General features: G+C 56.6%; 4 protein-coding genes and 3 non-coding genes across 7 annotated transcripts; 1 reads left to right on the forward strand and 6 right to left on the reverse strand.

Annotated features, from left to right (window-relative positions):
- Window positions 1-741: 741 nt before the first annotated feature.
- Window positions 742-6,955, reverse strand: TRAF4 (TNF receptor associated factor 4). The gene is made up of 7 exons (XM_008147823.3): window positions 6,730-6,955; window positions 3,459-3,510; window positions 2,824-2,928; window positions 2,595-2,756; window positions 2,345-2,506; window positions 2,112-2,267; window positions 742-1,847 (listed from the first exon to the last, which is right to left on the reverse strand). The coding sequence occupies exons 1-7, from the start codon at window positions 6,870-6,872 to the stop codon at window positions 1,215-1,217; spliced, it is 1,413 nt and encodes a 470-aa protein (XP_008146045.2). The 5' UTR covers window positions 6,873-6,955; the 3' UTR covers window positions 742-1,214.
- A 622-nt stretch (window positions 6,956-7,577) lies between these two features.
- Window positions 7,578-15,540, reverse strand: NEK8 (NIMA related kinase 8). The gene is made up of 15 exons (XM_008147822.3): window positions 15,320-15,540; window positions 13,688-13,893; window positions 13,213-13,445; window positions 12,848-12,979; window positions 12,178-12,386; window positions 11,935-12,014; window positions 11,673-11,854; window positions 11,433-11,583; window positions 10,964-11,040; window positions 10,541-10,658; window positions 9,725-9,875; window positions 9,249-9,412; window positions 8,994-9,152; window positions 8,644-8,802; window positions 7,578-8,245 (listed from the first exon to the last, which is right to left on the reverse strand). Exons 1-15 carry the CDS (start codon window positions 15,364-15,366, stop codon window positions 8,217-8,219), a joined length of 2,097 nt encoding a protein of 698 aa, XP_008146044.2. The 5' UTR covers window positions 15,367-15,540; the 3' UTR covers window positions 7,578-8,216.
- Window positions 15,541-15,947: 407 nt separating this feature from the next.
- On the forward strand, window positions 15,948-19,398 carry TLCD1 (TLC domain containing 1). Its single transcript, XM_008147821.3, has 5 exons — window positions 15,948-16,122; window positions 17,713-17,957; window positions 18,266-18,348; window positions 18,441-18,523; window positions 18,870-19,398. The coding sequence occupies exons 2-5, from the start codon at window positions 17,764-17,766 to the stop codon at window positions 19,251-19,253; spliced, it is 744 nt and encodes a 247-aa protein (XP_008146043.1). The 5' UTR covers window positions 15,948-16,122; window positions 17,713-17,763; the 3' UTR covers window positions 19,254-19,398.
- Window positions 19,399-19,737: 339 nt separating this feature from the next.
- On the reverse strand, window positions 19,738-23,364 carry RPL23A (ribosomal protein L23a). The gene is made up of 5 exons (XM_008147820.3): window positions 23,265-23,364; window positions 22,531-22,714; window positions 20,621-20,797; window positions 20,092-20,161; window positions 19,738-19,859 (listed from the first exon to the last, which is right to left on the reverse strand). Exons 1-5 carry the CDS (start codon window positions 23,287-23,289, stop codon window positions 19,845-19,847), a joined length of 471 nt encoding a protein of 156 aa, XP_008146042.1. The 5' UTR covers window positions 23,290-23,364; the 3' UTR covers window positions 19,738-19,844.
- Window positions 19,972-20,044, reverse strand: LOC114233875 (small nucleolar RNA Z17). Its single transcript, XR_003620064.1, has one exon. It is a non-coding gene; the product is annotated as a small nucleolar RNA Z17 (small nucleolar RNA).
- LOC114233874 (small nucleolar RNA Z17) lies at window positions 20,870-20,940 on the reverse strand. The gene has a single exon (XR_003620063.1). It is a non-coding gene; the product is annotated as a small nucleolar RNA Z17 (small nucleolar RNA).
- On the reverse strand, window positions 22,798-22,862 carry LOC114233872 (small nucleolar RNA SNORD42). Its single transcript, XR_003620061.1, has one exon. It is a non-coding gene; the product is annotated as a small nucleolar RNA SNORD42 (small nucleolar RNA).
- Window positions 23,365-25,007: the final 1,643 nt, after the last annotated feature.

Consider the following 25,007-nt stretch of genomic DNA (forward strand, 5'->3'; position numbering starts at 1 on the left):
CACTTAATGCTGATTGGATCATCTTTACAGTAAATCTAGGTGAGCAGGATTATTCTCATTTCACCAGCGAGAGCAAAATGCCTCTCCATATAGCTAAGTAACTTGCCAAAAAGGAAGCAAGGTTAAGGATCCAAATCTAACTATGGCAAAATTAAAGGGAAGCTATACATCTAGGAATTGCTGGAGCTTGAAACAGAATCCAGGCCCTGTCCCAAACCAGCTGAAGTCAATGCACTCTTCTGTTCCTATTTAATCTGTTAAATGTGGATAATCATAGGCACCCACTGAGGTGTATATGAAAAACAAATGAGTACGGATGAGAAAATCCAAGCACTTTGTTCACCTCAAAGGCCCCCTTGCTCAGCTTAGTCTCTGGATGTGGGCTGGGCTTTGGAGTTAACATTCATCAAGCACTTATTTTGTGCTAGGAACATGCTTTGTCTCATTAAATCTTCAATACAGCCTACTAAAATAGGTTGTTATGTTGATAAAATGATTTCACTTGATGGTTGTATTAAATGAAATAATGCATGTACAGTGTCACCACCAGAGGGCAGCAGCAGGCATCTCTTCCACACAAAGCCTGGTGCACTTCCCCTGTCGTCCACCAGAGGGCGACCCATCAGGGTAACAGGTCCTGGGGGCAAAGGAAGCAGCCAGTCTGACTGGTCCTTTGCCTTCACAATTGGGCCCAGCCTTCCAGGGCCCTAACCCACCCAGATGAGTCAGACTGGAACCAAATTAATAAATACAATTCAGGTTTTATTAAAAATCAGGGCTCCCTGCTGTGCCCTCCTGGCACTAAGTAAATAAATAACCAGAAGACACAGAGGGAAGAGAAATCAGATTTCAAGACAGATTCTTAACTACCCAACTCCCCCTCCCCGCTATGGCTCTTGGGACATAGCACCAGCAGGCACCTCAGTCCAGGTAGAATGTGGCCGGCACCAAGGCATGTCTGCCCTGCCCAGGAGAGGAGACAAGCCTTAGGATCACTTGTTTCCAAGCCCTTGATGACCCTAAGACCTGCTTGGCCAGGGCTGAAGCACCAATAGGAGGCACCTGAGGGTGGTAAGGAAGGGGGGAGGGGAAATAGGGTAACAGAACCTAGGCTGCAGAAGCAGCTGAAAGGGGGTCCTGCCCCCTTCTCCAGGTTCAGCCAGTGCCTGACAGGTCATGTTCCACCCCCCTTTGTCCTGGAGCCCTGTCTGTGCTCAGCTGAGGATCTTTCGTGGCAATTCAACTGAGGCACGGATGAAGACTGCATCATCCCGCACATAGTTTCGCTTGCGGATATCCTGGTGGGAGATGAATTTGGGGTAACCGAAACCCAAAGAACTCTCATCCAGGGAGCCCCGCCAAGTGCCTGGTTTTTGGAAATTCTTCCAGTTTGGGTCAGGGTGAAAGGTCTCAGTGACATGCTGTGGCTTAGCCAGCCCAGGGTCGCTCTGATCCAGCAGGGAGAAGGTGACGCGGCGGGCAAAGGGCCACTCGAGGAGATTGTCAAAGGCACCTGGCAGCACGCGAATGTACAGCGAGAGGTGTGTGCCTTCACCACTGCCGTTGCCATTGAGGAATGCAGACACCTGCAGCTTGTAGCCATACTTGTGTGTGTAGAAGGCTGGGCTGAAGCACTCGAGGTTGGGCTTGGCTTTGGCCTCCTGTAGCCGGCGCCCATAGCTGCCAATCTTCCAGATGAGCACACCATCACTGCCCACCGACAGCTCCTCCAGCTCTCGCCGCAGCTCCTGAAGTTCCTGCCGCTGACGGCTCACCAGGGCACACATCATGGCCAGATGGGGCTTCACACTCTCCTCCACATGCCGTGCCATTGCCAGCTTAGGGCACTGTTGGCAAAGCCCCAGGCCATGGGGGAAGGGAGGAGAGTTATCAGTACGGGTAGGCCCAGGGTAGAGGGGAGGAATGGGTACAGGGTGGCAGGCACTCAGTTCTGATGGAGGAAGGTTGAGGGCACTAGGAAGCTAGCCAGCAGGGGGAAGGACTGGAAGATTCAGAGCAGCAGAGCAGGGACCGCCAAAGGGTCAGGCCCTAAGTCTATGTCAGGCTTCAAGGACCAAGAAGGGGGTTGACAGGAAGAAGGGGCATCTCACCCTGTGCTTGCAGCCGGAGTCTTTGAATGGACACAGCACCAGGGCAGTGCTACAGCTGTCCTTCAGGTGGCCTGGCAGGTCCTCCCGAGCCACGGTGCCCACGCCACACTGGTTGGGGCAGGGCACAGGCAACCTCGGGCACTGGTACTGGTGGCTCTAGGGTGGCAGAGACAGTGGTCAGCAGCCTGACTCCCTGCTACCTGCCCCACAGCCCAGTTCAGGAAGGGCCTCACCTGGATGGTGTCAAAGACGAACTCCTTGGTACAGTAGGTGCAAGGCTGGGTGCGCTTGGGGCACTCGGAGGTGGCATGCTGGGCCAGCAGCCGCCGCATCATGCGGGCACCACACTTGTTCTCACAGTACACACTCTCCTGGGGACACACGCCCTCGTGGCTCTGTGGAAATGTCAGAGGGGCTGAGTTAAGGGATCCCGGGCTACCAGGTGCCCCACTCTCTCTCTACCCTCAGCCAGGCCCCACCCACCTCAAAGGCCTCCCCACTGAAGTCACAGCCACAAAACTCGCACTTGAGGCGCCGCTTAGGGCAGTCGTGTTGCAAGTGTGCAGGCAGATCTCGGCGGCTCAGCTTGGTGGGGCAGCGATTGGGGCAGGGAACTACATTGAAGCTGCAGGTATTCAGGTGACCCTGGTAGGAAGAGCTGTGGTTAGTGCCTGCCAAGGGAGGGGGAGTCCCCACCCCATGAGAGTCTCACCTGTAGGTGACGAAGTGGCCCACTCCAGCGGCAGCCCTCCTCGCTGTGGATGCAGCGGATAGGCAGGCCCAATACCTGTACCTCCAGCTCTGGGTCCGGGTAGATCTGGGGACGGGAATGGGGGAAACAGGTCAGGGTCAGAGCCTCCTCCACCCCCCTGATAGGCTAGCTCTACCTTAGAATCAGTAACAGCCTCTCCTGGGCTTCATTCCCCTCTGTGCCCAGCGATAAGGGGTACAGCAGGCAGTATCTGCTCTATTGCTGGATCCCAGGGTCCCCAATATGCCTGCACATGACAATCAGCCTGCTTAGTTGCAAGCAGCCCTCAAACCCCCTGCCTACTTCCCTCTGGTAGAGGGGTCCTGGCCCTCAGCCACAGGTCTGGCCAGCCATCCAGAGGGGAGGGGAGCACTTCTTGTGGCACAGAGCAGCTCTGTGTACCCCTACAAGCTGGGCATTGTGCCTGCCCTCCAGGGCAAATACGGGCCTCATTTGCAAACGGGCCTGGTGGGAGGGAACAGGCCACCTTTGTGGGGGCACATGATTCGGAAGTACTAGGTTGACACTGGCCCTGTGCCTACTGGCTGCCAACCTCCACCAAGGGCAAGAGCCTCTGCCTGGCTCTGTGGACCCACCTTGGCATAGTCCAGAGGAAGCTGGTCCTCAGGGCATTTGAAGACTCCTTCACTGAAAAGAGAGGAGACAGGGTCAAGACTCCACACTATAGCCCCGTGTGGCTCCGTGGTTGAGCGTTGATTCCCCCAGGGCACATGCCAGGGTTGCAGGCTGGATCCCCAGTAGGGGGCGTGCAGTAGGCAGCCAATCAATGATTCTCATGGATGTTTCTACCTTTCTATTCCTCTCCGTTCCTCTCTCTAAAATCAATAAAACATATTTAAAAAAAAAATTCTGTGTGTTAAAAAAAAAAAAGACTCCACTCTATGGGAAGGGAGAACCCCAGGCCCCACCCCCTTAACGAGGGCTTCCTCTTGCCCTCACCAGACCGGTTCTGAGGCAGCCCCACCTGAGAGGGGAAGCAGAGTCCTGAGGGTACCGGACCCCAGAAAACCCCAGCTCTTGTCCTGGGAAGGAGAGTTCTGGGCCCACTGGAGGCGGAGACAGCTGCCTCAGACAGCATTTGGCCAACAGGTGGCAGCTGGCACCCCTCCCCCAGGATGGCAGCTGGACTGGGAAAGAACAGGCTGCCCAGCCATCCCCTCCCCCCAGGTTAGTTTTCACTGGCTGGGCTGAAAGCTGATGGGGGTGGGAGCAAGGTGAACAGGGATAGGCTGAGATTAAGTGCCAAAGCTTCCCAACCCATCTGAGGGTGCCCAGCCAAGAACCATGGGCAAAGGTCAGCTTGGGGCCACCCGCCCCATCCCTCCCCTCCTCCTGACGAGGGTGTGTCTCCTAAAGCAAAGAGGAGGAAAGGCTCCCTCCAAGGCACTGTTTACACTCCCAACCAGCCCTCAGCCACAGGTCTCGGGGAAGGGGCTGAACATCCCCCGTTTTGCAGATGAAAGAACAGAAGCTACAGCTGAAGCAGCACCTGGCTACGTCTGTCTGAGTGCACAGCTCTGGTAGGTTCTGTTTTACGGTACAGCACACAGAAGAGGCCAGGACAAGAAAAACTGTCCAGGCAAGCACCGCCAAGACTCTGCTCAGAGCACTGCATGCAATCCGAAGCCTGTTGATCCTGCCCGCTGCCTGCCCTCTCCTCCACCCATCCCCAGCAGGCTGTTCGCACTCAAGGAACCTGTTAGCATGCCTCCTTCCGCCAGTAAGACCTTGCTGACCCCAGCCAGGACCAGTTACACCTGGCATGGCCTAGGCAGAGCAAGGGCTCACCCAGCAGGACTGAAGGCCCTCAGGCATGGTATTTCTGGCAGAAGTAAGTCATGTGGGAGGCAGGCAGGAATCAGACCGAAGCAGAGGCCACATGGCAGCCCTGTCCAAAATGTACTTTGCAGGACCTGGGCAGTTCATGCCCCAAATGCCCAAAGGATCTCTAGCACCCACCTCCTCTCCCTGACCCCACTACACCACTGGCCACGCCACCAAGCAAATACATGCCCAGGCACTGATGAGGTATGTCTATGCCCCCAGGGCAAGCGGCCTTCCTGGACCAACCTGGCAGGAGTGGGGAAAGAGGGGTGGGCCATGGGGGAGGGGGTCTGCTTGGCTGCTTCAGGAATGTGCTGACTTAATGGTTTTGGAGACAGGGAGGGGACTGAGGCAAGTCCCCAGGCTCCGAGCAGATTAGCCTGGGCAGCTTGGGGCCCAGCCAGGACAAAGGTTCCGTCCGTGCTATGGACACCCTTGCTTGTATGGTATCCTGCGGTGGTGAGAGGCAGAGCCTGTCCAACCACCTCTTCCCTCCTCCCTCCAGGGGCCTCAGCAGCAAAATTCAGGCACTAGGGGAAAGGGGGAGGCAGGGGCAGAGACTGCTTCAGGCTGTGCAGTGGAGGCCCAGGCCCAGGGGAGAAGACAGGATGGGGGGAGGGGGCTGTGGGAGAGGAAGAGGGGATTTCCGGGAGGAGGAGGGGCAGAAGCAGCAGAGGGGCGGTGGAGGAAAAGGGGCCTTGCAACCCCCTCCTGGATCCTTCCTTGAGGCAGTGTGGGTGGGTCAGCTGGGGGGGCGGGGTGTGCTCAGCTGGCCTCATCTGGAAACCAGAGGGCTGGGGAAGGGCACTGGAGAAGACAATGGGGCTGTGTGTCTAGGGGAGAATGTGTGTACACTGAAGGGAGGAGGGAGGAGGAAGGGGAGTGGGGGGTGGGGGAATGGGAGGAGGGGGCAGCACAGCAGCTTGTGCGGGAGCATATGTGAGGGCAGGAGCCGGCCCAGGCAGTGGGGAACGGAAAACAAAGAGCCTGCTGAGATTTCCGCCAGGCTAGGGGCTGCAGAGGACAGCCGGAGGGACGGAGGGACGGAGGGAGGGAGGGAGGGACAGTGCACTAAAGGCAGGAGTCCTAGAGATGCTCTCCTTGCCCGCACCCCTCGGCAAACAGCCTCCTGACACATGGCAGTGACTGACCCAGCCCTCCCTGTGATCTTGGACACGACCTCCCCACACTGGCCTGAGCAGTTCCCGGCACGGGCAGGAGATTCAAGACCACAGGGCGCCCAGAACTCATCGGATGCCAAGAGCCAGGTGACCCGAGTCCTCAGAGAACAGGGGACGTTCGGTATCGCCCAGGATGCGACCCCCTCCCTAAGATCTATAGGCCACCCGAGTACTCAAGACCCCCAGGACGGGAGGGCCACCCAGTAGGTTCCTGCTTCAGAGATCTGAGCGCCACAGTCCTCCCTCTATTGTGTGACCACACACAGCCCGGACTTAAATCCCCGCCAAGCCTTTAAGAAACTGTGTGACCGTAGGCAAGTCACAGCCTTTCTCTGAATTTCTCGTTTCATCATCTGTGAAATGGGAGAACAGCTGCCGTTCTTGCAATGTTCGAAAAACCCAGAGGTTGGTTAGATGGGTGAAAACTCCGGAAGTTTAAGGTGCAGCGCAGGAGGGAGGGTTCTGTCCTCCTCTTCCCAGAAGGATTCAAAGTTCAAGGATGAGGCCACAGTGGCTCCCAGGTGAGGGGGAAGGGCCGGCCATGGGTCAGGAACGGCGTCTTTGCCCCCCGCCACTCCGCAGGAAGGTACTGAATTCTTCCGACCGGGCGCGGGAGCCGAGGGCACCCGGAACCCTACGGATCAGTGCGTGGGGTTCTCCCTCCGGGCCTGACATCATCGCCGCCCCGTGATGTCACGGTGGCCGCCCGTGAGGTCACGGTGGCCGCCCGTGAGGTCACCGGGCCAAGGCGCAGACAAAGGCCCGGCGTGCCTCCGAGCAGAGCCCCTCCCCATGCGGTGTGCCCCCCGCACCGGCCACCCCCGCCACCCCCGGCCCGCACCTGAGGAACTCCTGCAGGCAGGTGTCGCAGAAGCGGTGGCCGCAGGTAGAAACCTGCACGGGCTCTCGCATGGGCTTCCCGCACAGCGGGCACAGCAGCCGCCGCTTGGGCTTCTCCAGGAACTTGTAGTCGAAGCCGGGCATGGCGGGCGGGCACGGGCGAGCGGGGCCGGGCACGCGGCGGCCCCACAGCCCGCGCCACGCTCGGGCCGCGCTCCCGGCTCCGGGCGGCGCCGACTGTTGGCTGCGGCCAGGCCCAGCCCGCCTGCCCGCGGCCGGAAGAGGGGGCGGAGCCGCGCCCGCGTGGTCCTAGCGCCCGTCCTGGCCGCGCTCCCCTCTCACCCGGGAACGCGTGGCTCTGAGGTCGGGGCTTGGCCAGGCTTGCCCCCTCCCCGAAACAGGGGCTCCTCTTCCCGCTTGAGAAGGGAGATTGTGGCTCCGCTTCCCCCCAGAGCTGGGGAGCTGAGGAGCTGAGGACAGGGGGTGGCGGGATGACCCTGACGCTAGATGGGGCGGAGGGACCCGGGGTACGGGCTGGGCCGCGCCACAAAGGTTTGTTCTCCCGAGGGTACAGCTCAGTCCCGGGGGCCACGTGTCGCCCAGGAGCCCGGGACTGCAGCTTCCAGGTGCTAGGCAGCCAAAGCCTGGCAACCAGATCTCGGGAGTCCGGCTCGGGAGGAGAGGCAGAGCTGGCGCTGGGCTAGAGGAAACTCAGCCGTCTTAGGCTGCGCCCACATTCCTTCCTTGACCTGAGCCGGCCCTGCAGCCGAGATCGGGGGCCCAGCCCAACCCTGGGGTGTTGGGCAGCCACTCCCCCCTCCTGAAGAGACCACACTCTAGGCAGGCAGCTGATGTTTTTATTGGCACTACTTCCAGTCATCTGGAAACTGGTCTGGTCCAGCCAGTTACCCTTTCCCCCAACCTGTTTTGGAGGAATGGCGGGGGGGGTGGGGGTGGGGGGGAGAGAGCAGCTCCCCTAGACCTCCCTGCCCCAGGCAGTGCACAGGCTAGGCCGCTGGAATGACCACTGGAATGACCCTCCAGGCAGGCTCCACCTTGACCTGCTCCAAAGCACTGAGCTGCTGTCCCGGAGGGCACCAGGGATGCATTTTCTAACCAGGCTGGAGGAGGAGCAGTGTCTGGGTGGAGCCACAACCACCTCCAGCCTTTTTCTGTCAAGCCTCTGAAGACCACCCTGCTTCCAAGGGTTAGAGCTGGCTTCCAACTCAAGGCAAGCTGGACCCTGAGGGCATTGACTTAAGAGAAGAAGGGGTGGGAGGAAAAGGAGAAGTGTTAGGGGAATAGGGTGGGCTGAGTTTTACATATCCAGGGCCAAAAGCAGCACAGGGGCTTGCTTCATCAGTTCTTATACCCCGTGAGACACAATCCAGGGGCACGGATGGAGACAGTCATGCTTCAGGCACCTGTGCTTTTCAAGAACATTCAGAGAAGCAACATCAGGGTGGTCCAGAGGTGTATCCAGGTACCTCACGGGGGGACTGGCTCATCTGTGACGGCTAGAGAGCACAAGAGAGAAACCTCTGCAGCCTCCCAGAGAACAGAGCCTCCAGCAAGCACCCCCCCCCCCCCCACTCTGCTCCCAGTTCCACACTCGCCCTGGACTCTGCCAGACCAGAAGTAGAGGTTCAAACTAAACTGGACGAGGGAGCAGAGGAGAAAGAATGCATTTGGGCCCTGGGGAGCAGTAAAGGCAGCCCTTCAATGAGGCCCCAAAGTGCCCACCCTTGCCCACCCCAGGCAGGAAACTCGGTTTTATCCCACAGCTTCTGCTTTCATTTATTTGGGGGCTAAAGATGTTTTAGTGATTTGGGCTGTGACCACTGGGAATGGGGGTGTGGGCAGGATCCAGCTGGGTTAGCCCTGTGTGGGTGAGGTGGAAAAAGTTATCACTCACGGCGGACAGCCAGGAGAGTGTTTCCATGGCAACAGGATACAGAAGTCACTGTGTAGGGATGTGTCTCATCTAGCTGCACTGGACGAGGGAGTGCAGCATCCTCGTCCCTCCTTCCAAGTCGACCTCGGGCCCCTTTGCCCCAAGAGTATACCTCACCTTCTGCCAGAGAGAATCCCAAAGAGGGGAATGGGAAGAGGATACAGCTTAGCCAGCAGAGCAGGTGTCCCCCCGGATTGCCCTACCTGCCCCAGTATGAGGTTGCTGAGTTCAGCAGATCTGAGCATGATAACCCCCCATTGCCCATGGGCCTGTCCATGCCCATATCTGCCCCCATAGTGCCCACTAATCACCTGCCCCAATGGCTACAGTGAAGGCATCCCCACAGGCCACCATTGCTATCTTGATGCCCTGGAGGCCTTGCACTTGACAAGGTGCCCGGCTGACTCGGCGAGCATTGGTACCCAATTGACCGTGCTGATTGCTGCCGAACGTATAGCAGTCACCAGAGGCTGTAAAGGAGGGAAGGAAGAAAAGGGGTGCCTCAACTGAGGTTCCAAAGAGGCCAGGAGAGTCCCCTTCCTGCCACCTGCCCAGGTCCTACTCACCCGTCACAGCAGCTGAATGAGCAGTACCTAGGTCCACACTCAGCAGGGTCTCCTGGTCCAGGGGTGCAGAACACAGTGGTGTGAAGCTCAGCACCTCCTCCACTTGCTGGTGGGGGGCAGGCTCCTCCCCCAGGGAGAGGTGGTCCAGGCCCAACTTGTTGAACCTAAGGGCAGAGCCAGAAGCCAAGCCCAACGGACACAGTTTGCACAGACCAGCGGTCGGCACCCCGTGGTCCCGGACCACTGATGGTCCGTGAGGTCCGAGAGGTTGGCGACTGCTGGTATCGACTGTCCTGCCTCCCAACTATCTGGGCAGGAGCTGATGTACCAGGGGACAGAGCCCACCCTGAACGGAACCCACAATACCCCCGGACCTCCTCAGTTCTAATCCCTGGTGGGAAGTAGGCAGTGACGGGTGGAGCATTAACAGCCAAAGGTGGTGAGGGCAGTCTAGTCATCGTGAGGCACCGAGTTACCTGTTGCTCCCGCAGGCCAGGACGCGGCCAGGCACAGTGAGGATCATGGAGGAGTCAATGCCACATACAACCCGCTGGGCTTCCTGTCCTGGGGGCATGGGCACCTGCTGGGGGCAGTTGTAGGACTCCCTGGTGCCTAGTCCCAGCCGGCCTATACGGAGAAACCAGGGTGGGGCTAGTTTGAACTTTAGGGTTGGTGATGCCAGCCCCAGGCAGGAAACTCAGGCTGATGAGCTGAGGACCCCTGGAGAGGCAGTAATGGTGTGAGTGAAGGCTTCCCATCCTCAGCCCCTCTTTGGGTCAAAATCCTGCTCCTCCTTTGAGGACCTGTTCAGATGTCACCGCTGCTCCTCCAGGTGAAGTCCCTTGCCATTCCTCGAGTTTGACACCTCTGGACCTGGGGTGGAGCCCTGACGCTGTCTGTCCTCTGTTATAATGATGTATCATCCCATCCCTCCCCCCACCAGAGTCCTCCAAGAGGACAGGATCCCCACCTACGTCAGCTCTAGTTTCAGTGCCCAGCCTGATGCCTGACCCAGAGAGAGCCACAATGAAAAGTGTTGGGTGAATGAAATCTCCCTCAGAAGTACCTCAAGGAAGTGATATCTGGTTCATCTTGTCTCAGCACCCAGCACAGGGTGGGCACATAGTGGGTGTACAGTAAAGATCTGCTGAGTGAATAAATGAATGGAATTGGAGAGAAAAGAGGGAGGAGAAAACGGGCCTAGGAGTGGAAGGTGGGTATGAAGGGAACAAATCATGGCCGGGGGCTGCTGTGAGATGGAGCGAGAGGCTGGCACTGGGTAGAGAGCTTACCGCCATCTCCGCGGCCCCAGGCAAACAGTTCCCGCTCAGTGGACAGGGCCAGCACGTGAGAGGCCCCACAGGCCACCTGCACCATCTCATAACCGAGCAGGGCCTCCACAATGGTGGGCTAGAGAGAGAGAGGAAACTGTGGGCAAGGGGCCTGGACCCAACATCCCCTGTCGAGACCAAGTTGGAGGCTTCCAATCCTCATGAGATGGCTGTTTCTTTAACTCCCCACCACCATCACCAGCACTGCAACCACTGGGGAAGCCTGGTCTTTCTGTACTTCCCCTGATGCTGCCCAGAACAGGTGCAGCCTGGGAGCTAGCGGGACCTGTGGTTGCTGAAGATTCCCCTGCCCCCAACCTGGGTTTCAGCTCTCAGGCTCCTTGCCATCTCCCCGACTTCCTCCTCGGCACATGCAACACCCACCTGGCTGATGTCGTTGAGGCTGCCGTGGCCTAGGCACCCATTGCTGCCGCTGCCAAAGGTCATGATGATGCCTCGGTCTTGGGAGGGGGGCGTTGAGGAAAGGAGAGGGAGAGAGATTAGGCGGTTTTTCCAGACAGACCAGTCCGACCTTGAGTTGGAGAAACAATAAAAAGTTAGTGGGAGGCCGAGGCTGGAAGAATGAAATGGCGGATAGATAAGGACAGGGGTCTCTCTTCCCAAGTGTGTGACTTTGGACAAGTGACTTAGCCTCTGAGCCTTAGTTTTCAGATCTGTCGAATGGGACACTATGACTACCTTGCCAGGCCTGTTGTGAAGGGCAGAAGAGATGTGTAAGTCATCCCTGGTGCTCAATAACTAGTAGAGAGGAGCATTATTAAGTGAGCATTCTGTAAATGACAGGCAGGGAGAGAAGGTGCCCACAGCCCCCTCCCCTACTCTCTGCACTAACCAGTCAGGCAAGCTGTGAAGAGGTCCCCGCAGGCCACATGCTTGATGGTCACACCTGACTGGCCCTCCAGGAAACGGGAGACGAACTGGGGCTGCTGCTGCTCCACTGCCCCGGGAAGGAGGGCGCCCCCTCCGCCGCCTAGGGGTGGGGCCTGTGGAGCAGATGGTGTGGGGAGAACCTGAGCACCCCCTTCCTTAAGGCATGCCCTGCCCCATCCCGGGCTCACCCCACCTTGCTCACCTCCCACAGGATGAGGCGCCCAGAGCGTGTGACACCAGCCTTCTGCGTGCGCCCGGTGGCCACCTGAACCACCTCTGTGTTGAGCATCGGCAGCCGCAGGGGAGCACTGAGCCCCCCGCCCCATGTGTACACAGATGACAGAGGTGGTGGAATGGCTGGCCGTGCAGGTCCCCGGGGGACGCCTGTGGGGACAGCTCATGAGATCTAAGCTGGTGGGAAGGGCATGGTGTCTCGGGGGCCCTGGAAGGTCAGCTGCACTTACCCCTGCAGCGGGCACTGGTGGTCCTGCCCCCTGTGCTGCCTGGGGCTATGGGTGGCCCAGAGGCCAGGGACTTCTCCGCCCTGTGGGACAGACGGACCGCCCCTCAGGACACGGACTGACCCTCTTTGGTATTCCCACACACAGGAATGATTTGCCCTGAGGACCCCTATGCCCCAGTCTCACTGTGCTCCCACCGGGTGCCCCCTACTGCCCAGGGCCCCCTCCCCGGCTCCCCGCACAGGCCTCCGCATTCGGACGCTGCCCAAGTCGGTGTGGAGGTTGAGGAGGGCACGCATGCAGAGGGGCTGCGCCATGATGTGGCCAAGCGGTGGCCGCTGTGCCGGCTCCAGGCTGAGCAGACTCAGGACCAGCTGGCGCAGCTCAGGGCTGTACCGGTCAGAGATGGGCGCAAAGGTGCCGCTCATGATCTTCAGCACCAGCGCTGGCAGGTTCTGTGAAGGCACCAAGTGTTGGGCTGGCCAGAGCCTCAGCCCAGCCCCTCATCTGATGGGCGGTCACAGCCTGTGCTCAGGAGACTTCAGTCTGGTGAGGGGACTCCCAAAACGACAGGGGACCCAAACCCTGCTTTCAAGAACCTCTGATAGGGGAGCTGCAGCTATGTCCTCAGAAACCCCAGGTTGTTGGGAAAACTTAAGTGTTGCCTTCAAGGGGATCCCTAATCTGATGGGGGGAACTCTGCCCGCAGGAGCCCTCCGTTTGAAGGCGAGAACCAAGCCCTACCCTCGGAATTCCCGGTCTGAGGGAAGCCACAGCCCTGCCTTGGGCTAATCCCCCAGTCTGAGGGGGAGACCTGACTCAGCCACAGAGAAGAATCACACAAGCAGGTGGAGACGGGCGTTAGGGGGAGGGAGACAGAGGTTTTCCAGTTGTCCCCTTGGGGGTGGTTACTCACCGCAGCCTCAAAGGCCCTCTTGAGGCTGGCCAGCTCATAGAGGACGCAGCCCAGGGCCCAGATGTCGCTCTTCTGGTTGTAGGGCTTGCCCTCACACAGTTCGGGGGAGATGTAGCACGGCGTACCCACCACCTGCAGGAGGGAAGCTAATATTACAGCCCAGGGAGGGGAGACCAAGGGCCGCCTGGAGACCGCTTCTCCCCCACGCTGGCCCAAGTGCTCCCTCCTGCAGGACAACCCAGTCAGGAGCTAAGGGGCCAAGGCCGTGGGGGTGGGGGTGGGGGTCGGGGGGCATAGGGCTGCAGAGTGGGCCGTGGCCCTCAAAACCTCCAGCACCCTTAAGGTTCCCTTCCAGGCCCAGGCACCGTGTAGGCCTTGCTCTTGCTGCTGAGGATCTTGGAGATGCCGAAGTCACCAATCTTGACGACCATGCGATGCTTGTCAAGAAGGATGTTTTGGGTCTTGAGGTCGCGGTGCAGGATGAGATGGGTGTGCACGTGATGCAGTGCCAGCAGGATCTGCACAAAGAAGTGCAGGATGGTCTCCTCCTCCAGCAGGGAATTACAGCGCTTCTGGATGAACTCAGCCAGGGTGCCGCCTGCAGCAGCAAGGGCTGGGTCAAGATTCAGTCTTTTCCAAGCCTGAGATTTTCCTTTTATGAAACTAAACACCCAGGCAGGGCCAGTGCCTCCCACCATCACACTACTTAGAATTCTATACCTCTGACCCTCAGCCAAGCCCATTCCAAGGAGGGAAGCTGGCTAATCCGTGTCTGTCTGTCTGTCTGTCTCAGGGGTGAGAGGCCCTTGAAGCCAGGCCAGGGCAAGGAATCTGGCCCACCTGGTGCATATTCCATGGCAATCATGAGGGCCTTGTCCTCCAGGAAGTTCTCATAGTACTCAATGACATTGGGATGGTTGAGCAGCTTAAGGACCTGACACTCATTTTGGGCTGCCTGCCGCTCTTCCTTGGTCATCTGCTCCACCGGGATCTGCTTGATGATCACCAGCTTCTGGTCCGCCTTGCGCAGGCACAGGTGCACAATCCTAAGGACGCGGAGGACAGCAGTGGGTACCAGCTTAGCCTCCAGCCACATGTCAAGCTGGGAAGACCTGGTGACTGGAGGGTGACTAGACTTGAGAGGGGAATGGCATGCAGATGATCAAGAGGTCATCTACGTGCACAGAACACTGAGTTTAGGAATGGGGAGGACTAACCACAAACTCCGTGAGACCTTATTTGAAACTCAGTTTCACCACAGGCACAATGAGGCAAAATTAGTCTTCCTCTCTTTAAGTTTCCACAGACTCTGAAGTCAAGTGCCTGGATTCAAATCCTAGCTCCTCCTCTTACTAATTATCTGGCCTTGGATTATGTAACAGCATCATCTGGAAGACAGAATTGACCTCACAGTGTTGTCGAGGTGACCAAATAAGAAAATGCAGCCCTAACCGGTTTGGCTCAGTGGATAGAGCATCGGACTGAAGGGTCCCAGGTTCGATTCCAGGTCAAGGGCATGTGCCTTGGTTGCGGGCACATCCTCAGTAGGAGGTATGTAGGAGGCAGCTGATGGATGTTTCTCTCTCATTGATGTTTCTAACTCTCTCTCTTTCTCTCTATAAAAATATCAATAAAATATATATTAAAAAAAGAAAATGCAGCCCAGCTGGCATGGCTCAGTGGCTGAGTGTGGACCTATGAACCAGGAGGTCACGGTTTCATTCCCAGTCAGGGCACATGCCCAGGTTGCAGTTGATCCCCAGTAGGGGCTGTGCAGGAGTCAGGAACCAGGAGGCAACAGATGGATGTTTTGCCCTCACTGGATGTTTCTCTCTTTTCCCCTCTCCCCTCTCTGTCTCTAAAAATCAAATATATATATTTTTAAAAGGATAGCATTTTTTACTTTGCCCACTACATCCCAACTACATCCCATGCTTTTCCTCAGTTCCTGAATACTCTGAATTTTTCCCACTTGAGGACCTTCACATATGCTGCTTCCTCCACCTGAAAAGCGCTGCCTTCACCTTCTGACTGTTCCTCATTCCTCCTGTCTTGGCTTTAAACCTCACCTCTCAGAGAAATTTCCTCGACTACCCCACATAAGTACTTCCCTGCAAGGTCTTGTTTATTGTACATTTTTCCTACAGAGAGGGAAGACCACGCCTGATTTGGTCTTAACTGTACAGCCAGCGCCGAGAGCCTGACACAGAGTCGGCGCTCAGTGTTTGCGGAATGAATCAAGTCCGGAATCAAAGAGCAGAACCCTGCGTGGGCGCACACGCTCCCCGGGGGCGGGGCCTCCTCCGAAGTCAAGCCTCCCAGCCGGGCCTGGGGCCGGAAGCTTGGGCGGGGCTTCCCGGCGTGGGCGCTCACGCCTCGGGGCGGGGCTCGCCGGGCAGCGATTCCGCGGACAGAGTTGGGGTTTATTCTCCGTCTCCCCGAGTGCTTTCCTCCCCCAGAGCCCTGGCTCACCCGAAGGCACCTCTTCCCACCACTCGGATCCGCTCGTACTTCTCCATCTCACCTCTCGGTCACATTTCCGGAACGCCCGCCGCCCAGACGCGGCGCGTGCGCGGGCCCGCCCACTCTGGAGCCACGCCCCCCGCCCTGCCAGAGACTTGCCGGGAGCCAGCGGAGTAACACGTTGGTTCTGCCTGGTACCTCACCTGCAACCTGGGTCTGCGGGGTCGCTTTTCCAGGGCCCAAGGAAGGAAAGGGCGACATGCCATTTCTTGGCGCACCCGTACCCTCCCTCCCTCGTGACCGCATCCGGTCCTCGCAAGGCTTCCTAAGACGGGAGAGGTGCTCTTCGCAGAACGAGTGAGGATGGGAAGCGAGGACTGACCTCTCTCTGCCCCCTGTTTGCCCACTGGTGACTGTTTCGGAAAGAAAGCAGATTCTCATTGGTACGCCAACGATACACACAATACCAAAACTGAGCCGACGCTCTCGGTCTCCCGGCCCGGTCAGTTTCTTGTTTGCCTAGGGAGGGGCTAGGGAACCCCCGGCCTGTGCACGTTGACTCACCTGCGGAGGATGTGACACGGTTTCCAGGCAGCCCGGGCTAGTGAACACCGCGCTCGTCAGCACTGTCAGCCCCCAGCGTCACACACACAATGCTGCCCCAGGGGAATCTGCCTTCCACATTCGGCCAGGGAGAGCCTCCTGGAGGGAAGATGGGAGGGAAGCGGACCACTGTCTTACCAGTAAAAGCATCAGGGAGAAGAGGAAAGACAGCCGTTTGGCCTACATGGGTTCTAGGCTTCTGCCCAGAGGTTAGTACGATGGTTTAGGGTCTTGACCAGAAACCAGTTTATCAGTTTAATTCCAGGTGTCTCCCTGGCACCTCCTGCTCTTCACGAGTCAATACAAGCTCAGTTAAGGAGCAAGGGGATGGTGATTAGCTAAGGGATGGCGTCCCTATTTCCGAGTGGGTGAGGAAGGTGAGTAATGGGGTGTGTGCCTTCTGCTCCCATCTCACCCCTCGAAAGGTGTCCGAACCTGCCCACGTGGAATGACCACTCCAAGGGCCCCAGGTGGGCCTCTCGCGGACTCAGGCCCGTGGTGGCTGTCGGACAAAGCTGCTCTGTGAGCAAAGGGTAGCGGGAGCAAGCGCAAAGGGGGAAAGCCGCTCACCTGGGACACTCGTGCTCTCACCTAGAAACCGATCGGGCCTTGGTTGACCCAGGAGCCCCACCGGGTTTAATGTGTAACCTTGGAGCCATCAGGGGAGGCAAAGCAAACACCCAAACCTCTCGGCCCCTGGGTCTCTGGCGCCTCAGGTTTCTGGCTTTTCTGCCCTCCCGCCGCACCTTTTCCCTCGTCCCCCACTACAACTTTCCTTTCCTCCACCTGCCCCCTTCACTTTTCTCACCCTCACCCCCTACTCCAGACCCGGCTTTTAGCTGCTGCTCCGTTCGCCAGAGTCTTGGCTGGCTCACCCTCCCCCAAAAGCAACAACCTCATTTCTTGCGGGGGGGGGGGGGGGGGGCAGAATGGGGGACTCGATCCCACGCCACGGTGGGTACAGGCTGACATCTAGTGGCTACAAACTGCAACTGCTCCAGGCCGCTGGCCTGAAGAGTAAGGGTCACCCTAGCAGCCTGGGCAAATCGGCGTCTTCCCCGCTCCAGCCTCCAGGGAGCCGGGGCTGTCTGAAGGAGGTTTGTCACAGCCGCTTGGCCCCAGGAGCCCCAAAGCGGTCTGGGAGGAGGGGTGGCGATGGGTTAGTCAATAGTTTCTAGGCACCGACTCCGTGCGGGGGGGCGCTGTAGAGGCAGGTAAACACATCCGTCTCTAGCCAGAAGCTAGCGATCCAGGGAAAGAACAGGGACAGGGCAGAGATCATGGTCCGAGGCGGGGCTCAGACTCGTACCCAGGACCCGGGTTTAAAAGTCGTGGGTGTGTGACGGATCCTGTCAGCTCTGCCAAGAAAGGAGTTGAGGGCGGAGAGAGTTCTTGCAATACCCGCCCAAGCGGGGGAGCCGGTGGCCCCGAGGAAAGTGGGGGGGCGGGTTAATGAGGCCAAGCGAGCGAGTCGGCAGTCGGGAGGCGCCAGCGAGGGGTGCTTCCGCGGCGGCGCCTCAGGACAGCCCCCGAAGTCTGCAGGAGAGAGGCGGGGCGCGGTAGGCCCTCCGGGAAAAGGGGCTTGCGCCCTCCGCTTAGGAAAGGCGCCGGAGGGGCGGGGGCAGGCGGACTGGGCGGGGCGGGGGCGCAGGCGGTTAGGGGCGGAGGCAGAGGCCCGCTGGGAGGGGACGGGAGGAGCGAAGGGGCCTAGAGGGCTCCGAGAACAACTGTGAGGCTGCCGGCCGGCAGGAGAGGCGCCGGGGGAGGACTGGCCCGAGAGGGAGCCCGTTCCCCAACAGCCCGAGGAGGCCGCCTAGAGGGCGGACAGACCGACGTCAGGGAGGGCCAGCATGCTCCCACTGCTGCACCCCGCCCTGCTGCTGCTCCTGGGCGCCACGCTGACCTTCCGGGCGCTCCGGCGCGCGCTCTGTCGTCTGCCTCTGCCCGCGCACGTGCGCGCCGACCCCCTGCGCACCTGGCGCTGGCACAACCTGCTGGTCTCCTTCGCCCATTCCATTGTGTCAGGGATCTGGGCTCTGCTGTGGTGAGTGAAGGGCCGGGAGGGGGGAGTGAAGGTGACTAGGGGATCCCGCGTTACTTTCCCCATCATTCACAGGCGGGCTGAGGCCACGCAGTCTCACATGATTCCCTGTCTGGAAAGCTATCCAATCCGGAGCCGCAGCGGCCCCAGGGGAAGGGGATGTCACCTGGGAAAGGGGAGACACCTGGGTTTCAGCCAAGCCCCTCCTTGCTCCCCAATTAATAGAACGAGCCCGGACTCCTCCGGGACTGTCAAGTTGAAGGTCCTTGGGAATGGGGAGATGAGCGCCTGCCTTCTTCCCTCCCTTTCAGTGTATGGCAAACCCCCGAAATGCTGGTAGAGATTGAGACGGCTTGGTCGCTTTCTGGCTATCTGCTCGTTTGCTTCTCCGCAGGTAAGCCTTACCCAGTAAACATTTAAGTAGGTGGGGGAACAGGGAGCTTTTTATAATCCCCTTCATGACCTTTCCCCCCATCCCTCTGCTAGGTTATTTCATTCACGACACGGTGGACATCGTGGTTAGTGGCCAGGCTCGAGCTTCTTGGGAATACCTGGTCCATCACGTCATGGTGAGAAACAAGGGGTGTGATATAGCCCTGGCGCTATCAACTTGTGTCTCAGACCTGTCCGTCAACTCCATTCTCACCATGTCCTGCATCTTCCCATGCTAGGATGCTAATTCTTGCCCTTGGTTCACTATGAAGCCAGCAATCCCTAACTTCATCTAGTACCTCAAACACTATAAAATCTACACAGGGATCAAAATTTAATCATGTTGAATTCACTGTAAAGTAGATCAGAAGAAAGCAAATAGGGGAAGACTTTCCAGTCCTCAATCTGATAGCTTTGACACTCCCATCAACTTCCAGTAAAGTCTTGGCATCTATTTCCTAACTTGTTCTCTTTGCCTTCTAGGCCATGGGTGCCTTCATATCTGGCATCTTTTGGAGCCGTTTTGTAGGTGGGGGTGTCCTAACACTGCTGGTAGAGGTCAGCAATATCTTCCTCACCATTCGCATGATGATGAAGATCAACAATGCCCAGGATCTCCTCCTCTACAAGATCAATAAGTATGTCAACTTGGTCATGTACTTCCTCTTCCGCCTGGCCCCTCAGGCCTACCTCACCTATTTCTTCATGCAATATGTGGGTCAGAGGAGCCTAGGCACCTTCCTGCTGGGTATCCTGCTCATGCTGGACATCATGATCCTCATCTACTTCTCCCGCCTCCTCCGCTCGGACTTCTGCCCCGAACGTATGCCCAGCCCACAACACAAAGACAAGTTCTTGACAGAGTGAGAGGCAGAGCTTGGGACTTGAGGCAAGGACAGCAAAGAGCCAAGAACAGCCTCATGTATAAACTGAGATGAGCCCCAAACCTGGGGCATCCAGCCTCTCCACCTTTCAAGCTTGCACCCACTATTGAAAACACTAATGAAAGCTCTTCTCTGAAGTCCTTGTCCTTTCTTGGGCAAGGGGTGAGGGAAGCAGACAGACCGGTTGGACACGGTAGATGGGTGTGGGGACAAAGTGCTACCCAAAAGCCAGCCAACCCATATTGCCCTGAAATGGATGCTGATGAAAACTCTGGGTACTGGTTTCATACAAAGACTTCTTCCAGGGATAAAGGAAGGGGTTCTTATAAAACTTCTTGCTTGTTTGCTTACTCCTATGACAGAGGCAAGCTCTAGTTGTACAAATACCTGCTAGCTGAGCTCCCACCGTCAAGGTTATAACAAGTATGGTGAAGTGCTAAGTGTTCCAACAGGGTAAACAGGCCAAGTCTTGCCCAAACTCTATTTAGTGTTCGCCCAGCCCAAACAGAAATCAACATAAAGAAACGATACAGTGTAAAATTTTTATATTTAGAATTAGGCAGCTGGACTCAGTTTAGATGATTCCAATCTGAAAAACAAAAGGGAGTTTTGTTACTGGAAGTTGAATTGTGAAGATTAAGCTAGAATGTCATGATTAAAAAGCAAAATGTGGGCATAGGGTAGGGCCTATTAAGGAGAAGGGTGCAGTCAGTCAGTTAAGACTAATCAGCAAAAGTCAGGCTTTGGTCGCTAAGAAGACACATCATTTGCACCCGGGGGGGTGGGGTGTTGAGAGGAGTTTTGTGGCAGAGGAAGCTTACTTTGTTGGCAACATCCAAAGCATCGTAGTCAGGAGCCAGTCGAACATATGCCTTCTTCTCGCCATCGGGCCTAGGGCGGAAAGGGCAGCCTTAGTCCCTGCTGTCCTCACTGGCCCTATACCCTCCACCCAGTCTTCTGGGGCACCAGTTCTTTGTTCTTGTCATTCTTTTGCAATAGTGGTTTGTCATTTGCACAGAGGAAGCGAGGGAAGCCACCAGGCTACAAACAAAGCCAATTCCCTTTTATGGGAAACACCACTGGACATTCAAATCCAGATAACCTGACATAAATTTTCTCTTACTCTAGGGCCTGTCTAGAGGCAGGAATCAAGAAAATGAGCGTTAACCTCATAAATCAAGTCCTAGAGGCAGGACAAGCTGTTGATTCCTCTAAAGTCCATACTTCATACAAAGGACCATAATTACAGGAGGGGCTGCTCATTTCTGATCCCAAAGCATCAAGGAATTTCATGCTGTTCAGATTTCCTTGGCTTCTGACTGAAGCCCCAGCCCATAGAGCCCCACTCACCTGATTAGGGTGTTGACCTTGGCCACATCAATGTCATAGAGCTTCTTCACAGCCTGTTTGATCTGGTGCTTGTTGGCCTTGACATCCACAATGAACACAAGTGTATTATTGTCTTCTATCTTCTTCATGGCTGACTCGGTAGTCAGGGGGAATTTGATGATGGCATAGTGGTCAAGCCTGGGGAAGGTAAAATGGGGTCACCTGGCCTGAGCCCAGTTTAAGAAAGAATGAGCCCTCTTTTGGAGCACAGGTGCATCAGAGGATGAGTAGCAATCATTTCTGTCAGACTTTGGTCGCTGAACATTATCATCATCTGCACCCTGAAATCTAGACCTGGAGCCTCGGCCTGAGAGCAAAACCATGAGCACTTTCACTTGAAGGGCTTTCATCCTTTAAGTGATTAAATCACCTTTGAGTCCCCAAACCTCTTCATTCTTTATTTGACCACAACATTTCTGAATAAAATTTAAGACCTGAGAAGTTAAAACCAAAAAGCACAAAGCTAGAATACAGCATCTTGAAATGAAAATACAGCATCTTGAAACTCGGGTTAGAATTCCAAAGAATGTTGGTGCCTTACTATGAGGCTGGGGAGGCCAGGCCATTTCTACCCATTTTGGTTGATGAAAACTGGCTTGAGGGCCATCCATTCTTGAGAGCAACTTTTAAAAAAAATTGTACAGCTCAGGTTAAACTTACAGTGGCTTAAACACCCATACAGCAGTTTTTCCCCTGAAATTCAGAGAAGCAAGGCTCTGTTCACATGGACACTACTATCCCACTTTGAAGCTAGAGGTCAGGTCCCAGCCTTTCATTACCCTAAATTCTAGGTCCAAATGGGGGTAAAAAGCCTGTCAAGTGGTTTCCTCCTCAGCTGGACACAAACCACTCCCCTGCCTTTTTCTTTGGAAGCAGTGGGAGGAGCAGAAACCCATCAGTTTCTACCACCTTGGTTCTACTCTAATTGGTGGTTCCTAAGGTCAGTTATTAACAGCAGCACGACTCAACCATTACCTGAGTGTAAACATTTGAGAGTGAATGAAAAGACATTTCCATACACTGCTGCAGGCCCTCATCGTCCAATACAAATGAATGAATCTCGTGATAAACCTAGAATCATCACACATCCTCACCCTCAAGGACTATTCCCTATATAGCAATAGGTGCTATGAGGGATGAACTAAATCTGGAGCTCCAAAACAAAGAACACAAGTCCTATATTTTATACTTCCAAGAAAGTGGACTTTAAAACCCTAACATATGCCGAAACCGGTCTGGCTCAGTGGATAGAGCGTCGGCCTGCGGACTGAGGGGTCCCAGGTTCGATTCCGGTCAGGGGCATGTACCTTGGTTGCGGGTACATCCCCGGTGGGGGGTGTGCAGGAGGCAGCTGATCGATGTTTCTCTCTCATCGATGTTTCTAGCTCTCTGTCCCTCTCTGTAAAAAATCATTAAAATATATTAAAAAAAAAAAAAACCCTAACATATAGTGATAATGAACCTAACAACTAATTCCTGCCAACAGTGTAAAAAATGTCTCTTCTTGTTCTTTAAGGCAGTAATCTCCCCACAACCCCATCAAGAAGTACCTCAACATGTTTTTAAGAAGCCATGTTCTAAGTTTGGTCAATTTCATAGTTACCAATGGAGGATATCCAAACATCTTTTCAAGAGGAAGGCCAGTGCTCTACTGGGGAGCACGTCTGTGCCCTTCCCTTCCCCCGCTCCCCCCAGGTGCATCACCTTTGCCTTTCTCTCTCTCTCTCCCCTAAGCTCCAAGGGCCCTTCTGCCTCTGCCTCCAAGTTGTTTCCTGAGCCTACACAGCCCAGCTAGTTCACTGCTACTACCTAAGTAACTTTCTAAATAAACTTTCTCTTATAATGGGGGCGGGGGGAGGGGCAATACTGACTTGTTTCTCCTGGGTGCGCTCTTCCGAGGATATTTAGGCTGCCTCCGGAGCCTTAGTGTCTTTGGCCGTCGGAAGGTGGGTGAGGTGCGGATCTTCTTTTTTTTGTGGCTGTGGACGCCTTTCAACACTGCTTTCTTTGCCTTCAAAGCCTTTGCTTTGGCTTCGGCTTTGGGAGGGGCAGGGGCTGAGAAAAGGAAAGAGAATGAGGAATTCAGAAATCGGATCACTTCCGGCCTAAAGAACGGTAGCGGGCGCACCAGGCCACATGTGCATCAGTGGTTCCTTTGGAGACATCACAAGTCTCAGCTTAAAAGTTTTTCCATCATATGCACAGTTATTGGGGCAAACTTGGGAGTAACTCCAGGGAACGCGTGCTAGGAGTTGTATATATAACATCTCACAGCCACCCCGGGAGGGTATAGAGCCGTATATAATAGAGTAAAAAAACTAAAGTCAGGAAAGTTGAGGGTGGAGACATGGAGTGGCGGCCTGTAGATGCGTGTAGTCCCCACAGTCAACTATGTGGCTGTCGGCTCCCTCCCCAACCCCCTTCCACTGGAGCCCAGCCCATGTGGCTGGGCCCACGCGCGCCGTAGCGTGTCCGAAACGAAACGGGAAGAGCAGCTCCGGAGCTGACACCCCAAGTCTTAGCACAGCCACCGTCCTTTCAGTTAGTTCACCCTGCGGGGATCCCAGGCCAGCCAGCAGTGTTCCTCCCAAACCCCACCACACACCTTCCTTCTTAGCTTTCGGCGCCATCTTCGTAAAAAGGGTTTACGAGACTTGTTCCCACGGGCTTATAGAGCCAAGTATCACCGAAACCTCGCGATGTTTTCTACTTAAAGCTGGTTGGATGATCTGTAGCGCGGCGCCCGCTGGGAATAGTAGTTAGGTTTAATTTCCTCAAGAGGGACTGAGCATGCGCCAATCCCGCCCCTCGTAGGACCTAAGCTTCTTGGGGGTTGTAGTTTATTTATCTGCTGCGGCGGTTGGAAGGTGTAGCGGACAGCCACTCGAGTCTGGTCCTGAGCGCTTCCCATCTCCAGCAACTTGGGGGGAAAGGATTGCAAGTTCCAGGAGACAGTAGCACTGCGAACTGTAATGAATATAATTAGATTAGCTCAGGGCGAGTGAAGCAAAGTTCCAGAACGTTAGAGCAGAATTTGTCAGGCCCAACTCCCTCAAACATTTGTGTAAATTGAGGTCCCGGGAGGATACGTGGCTTATCAATAATGGTGATTTGGTGGCAAAAAATAAAAATAGAAATGGAGTCACGCAGAGGGGAGGAGAAAAGTACCAGAGGAGGTAGAAGGTGGCAACATCTCCCCTCTTTGCCCATGACAGTGTGATTTCATGTGTTTTCCTGACAAGACTCATGAAGAAATTCTAGCAACATTCCAAACACCCAGCGCACAGACTTCAGCACTCGCTAATTCTTCTGGTGAATAATCCCGTTCACCACTCCTTCCCTTTCAGCAGTCTTCCCTTTCGTGCCCCAGTCATAGCTGCATCCTCAAATTCAGTTCCGGACGCGGAGCAACGTTCAGTAAAGCTCCAGTTTGCTTCTCTGCGGGCCGGTGTCCCCCTGCCTTCACCCCTCCCTTTCTATCGTCTCTCCGGCCTCCTGGCACCTGACTTCCCCACGGACGGAGAGATCTGTGGTGCGGTACCCGGTTCTGCCCTCCACAACCGCGAAATGCAAACGTTGTTCTTGGGACGGTTCCGAAGGGGTCCGTTTGAAGAACGCCCCTACCAGAGGGGAGTCCTCCTGTTCCGGAGCAGTGGCCTCCCCAAAGGGCGGAGTTCCCGGCCCATCTAGCCCCCCTTTATCCTCCATCAAGGGAGGCGGCTGGGTCTTCAGCCTCCGCACCCCTCAGTCTACACCGGAGCCTTCGAGGAAAAGACGCCACAGCTCGGACGTCTCTCCCAGGTGGGCATCCAGCTCCGCCTCGGGCACCCCGGGTACTCCCGCCTCCCACCTCCCAGGGCTGCAGGGCGAGCGGGGGCAGACTCTGTGAGTCACGTCCTGGGCCTGCAGTTGAGGAGGGAAGCACCGCCTCTCCTCGGGCCCCCTCTCTCCCCCTCACCCCTCCTCCTGGCGCTGCCAGATGCTGCGCAGCAATCACCGATTCCCCATCACCGGGTCGGCTGGGTAAGGGTCCCCGTGGAGGCGCAGCCCCGCACCCAGGTGCAGGGCGGAGAAACCTAGGGGGTCCCTATCTGGGCAGGTTCCAGCAGGTGTGGGGGCGGCCTGGGTCCCCGATGAGGCGTCTGGCGGGGGAGCCTAAGCCAGGGCAGTGCAGCGGGGAGGAGAGGATGGGGAGTCCCGGGCGGGGTGCGAGGCCCGGAGCTGCCGGGAGAGGGGCTGGGGGCGGCCCTTCTCCAGGAATTTCCGGGGATCGTGTTACAGCGCCGGCGGAGGGGGAGCGGCGTGGGACGCGGGGCCCTGCGGCGGCGGCGGACTGGGCCCCCCGCCC

This window comes from Eptesicus fuscus, chromosome 20, assembly GCF_027574615.1.
Source record: "Eptesicus fuscus isolate TK198812 chromosome 20, DD_ASM_mEF_20220401, whole genome shotgun sequence".
NCBI lineage: Eukaryota > Metazoa > Chordata > Mammalia > Chiroptera > Vespertilionidae > Eptesicus > Eptesicus fuscus.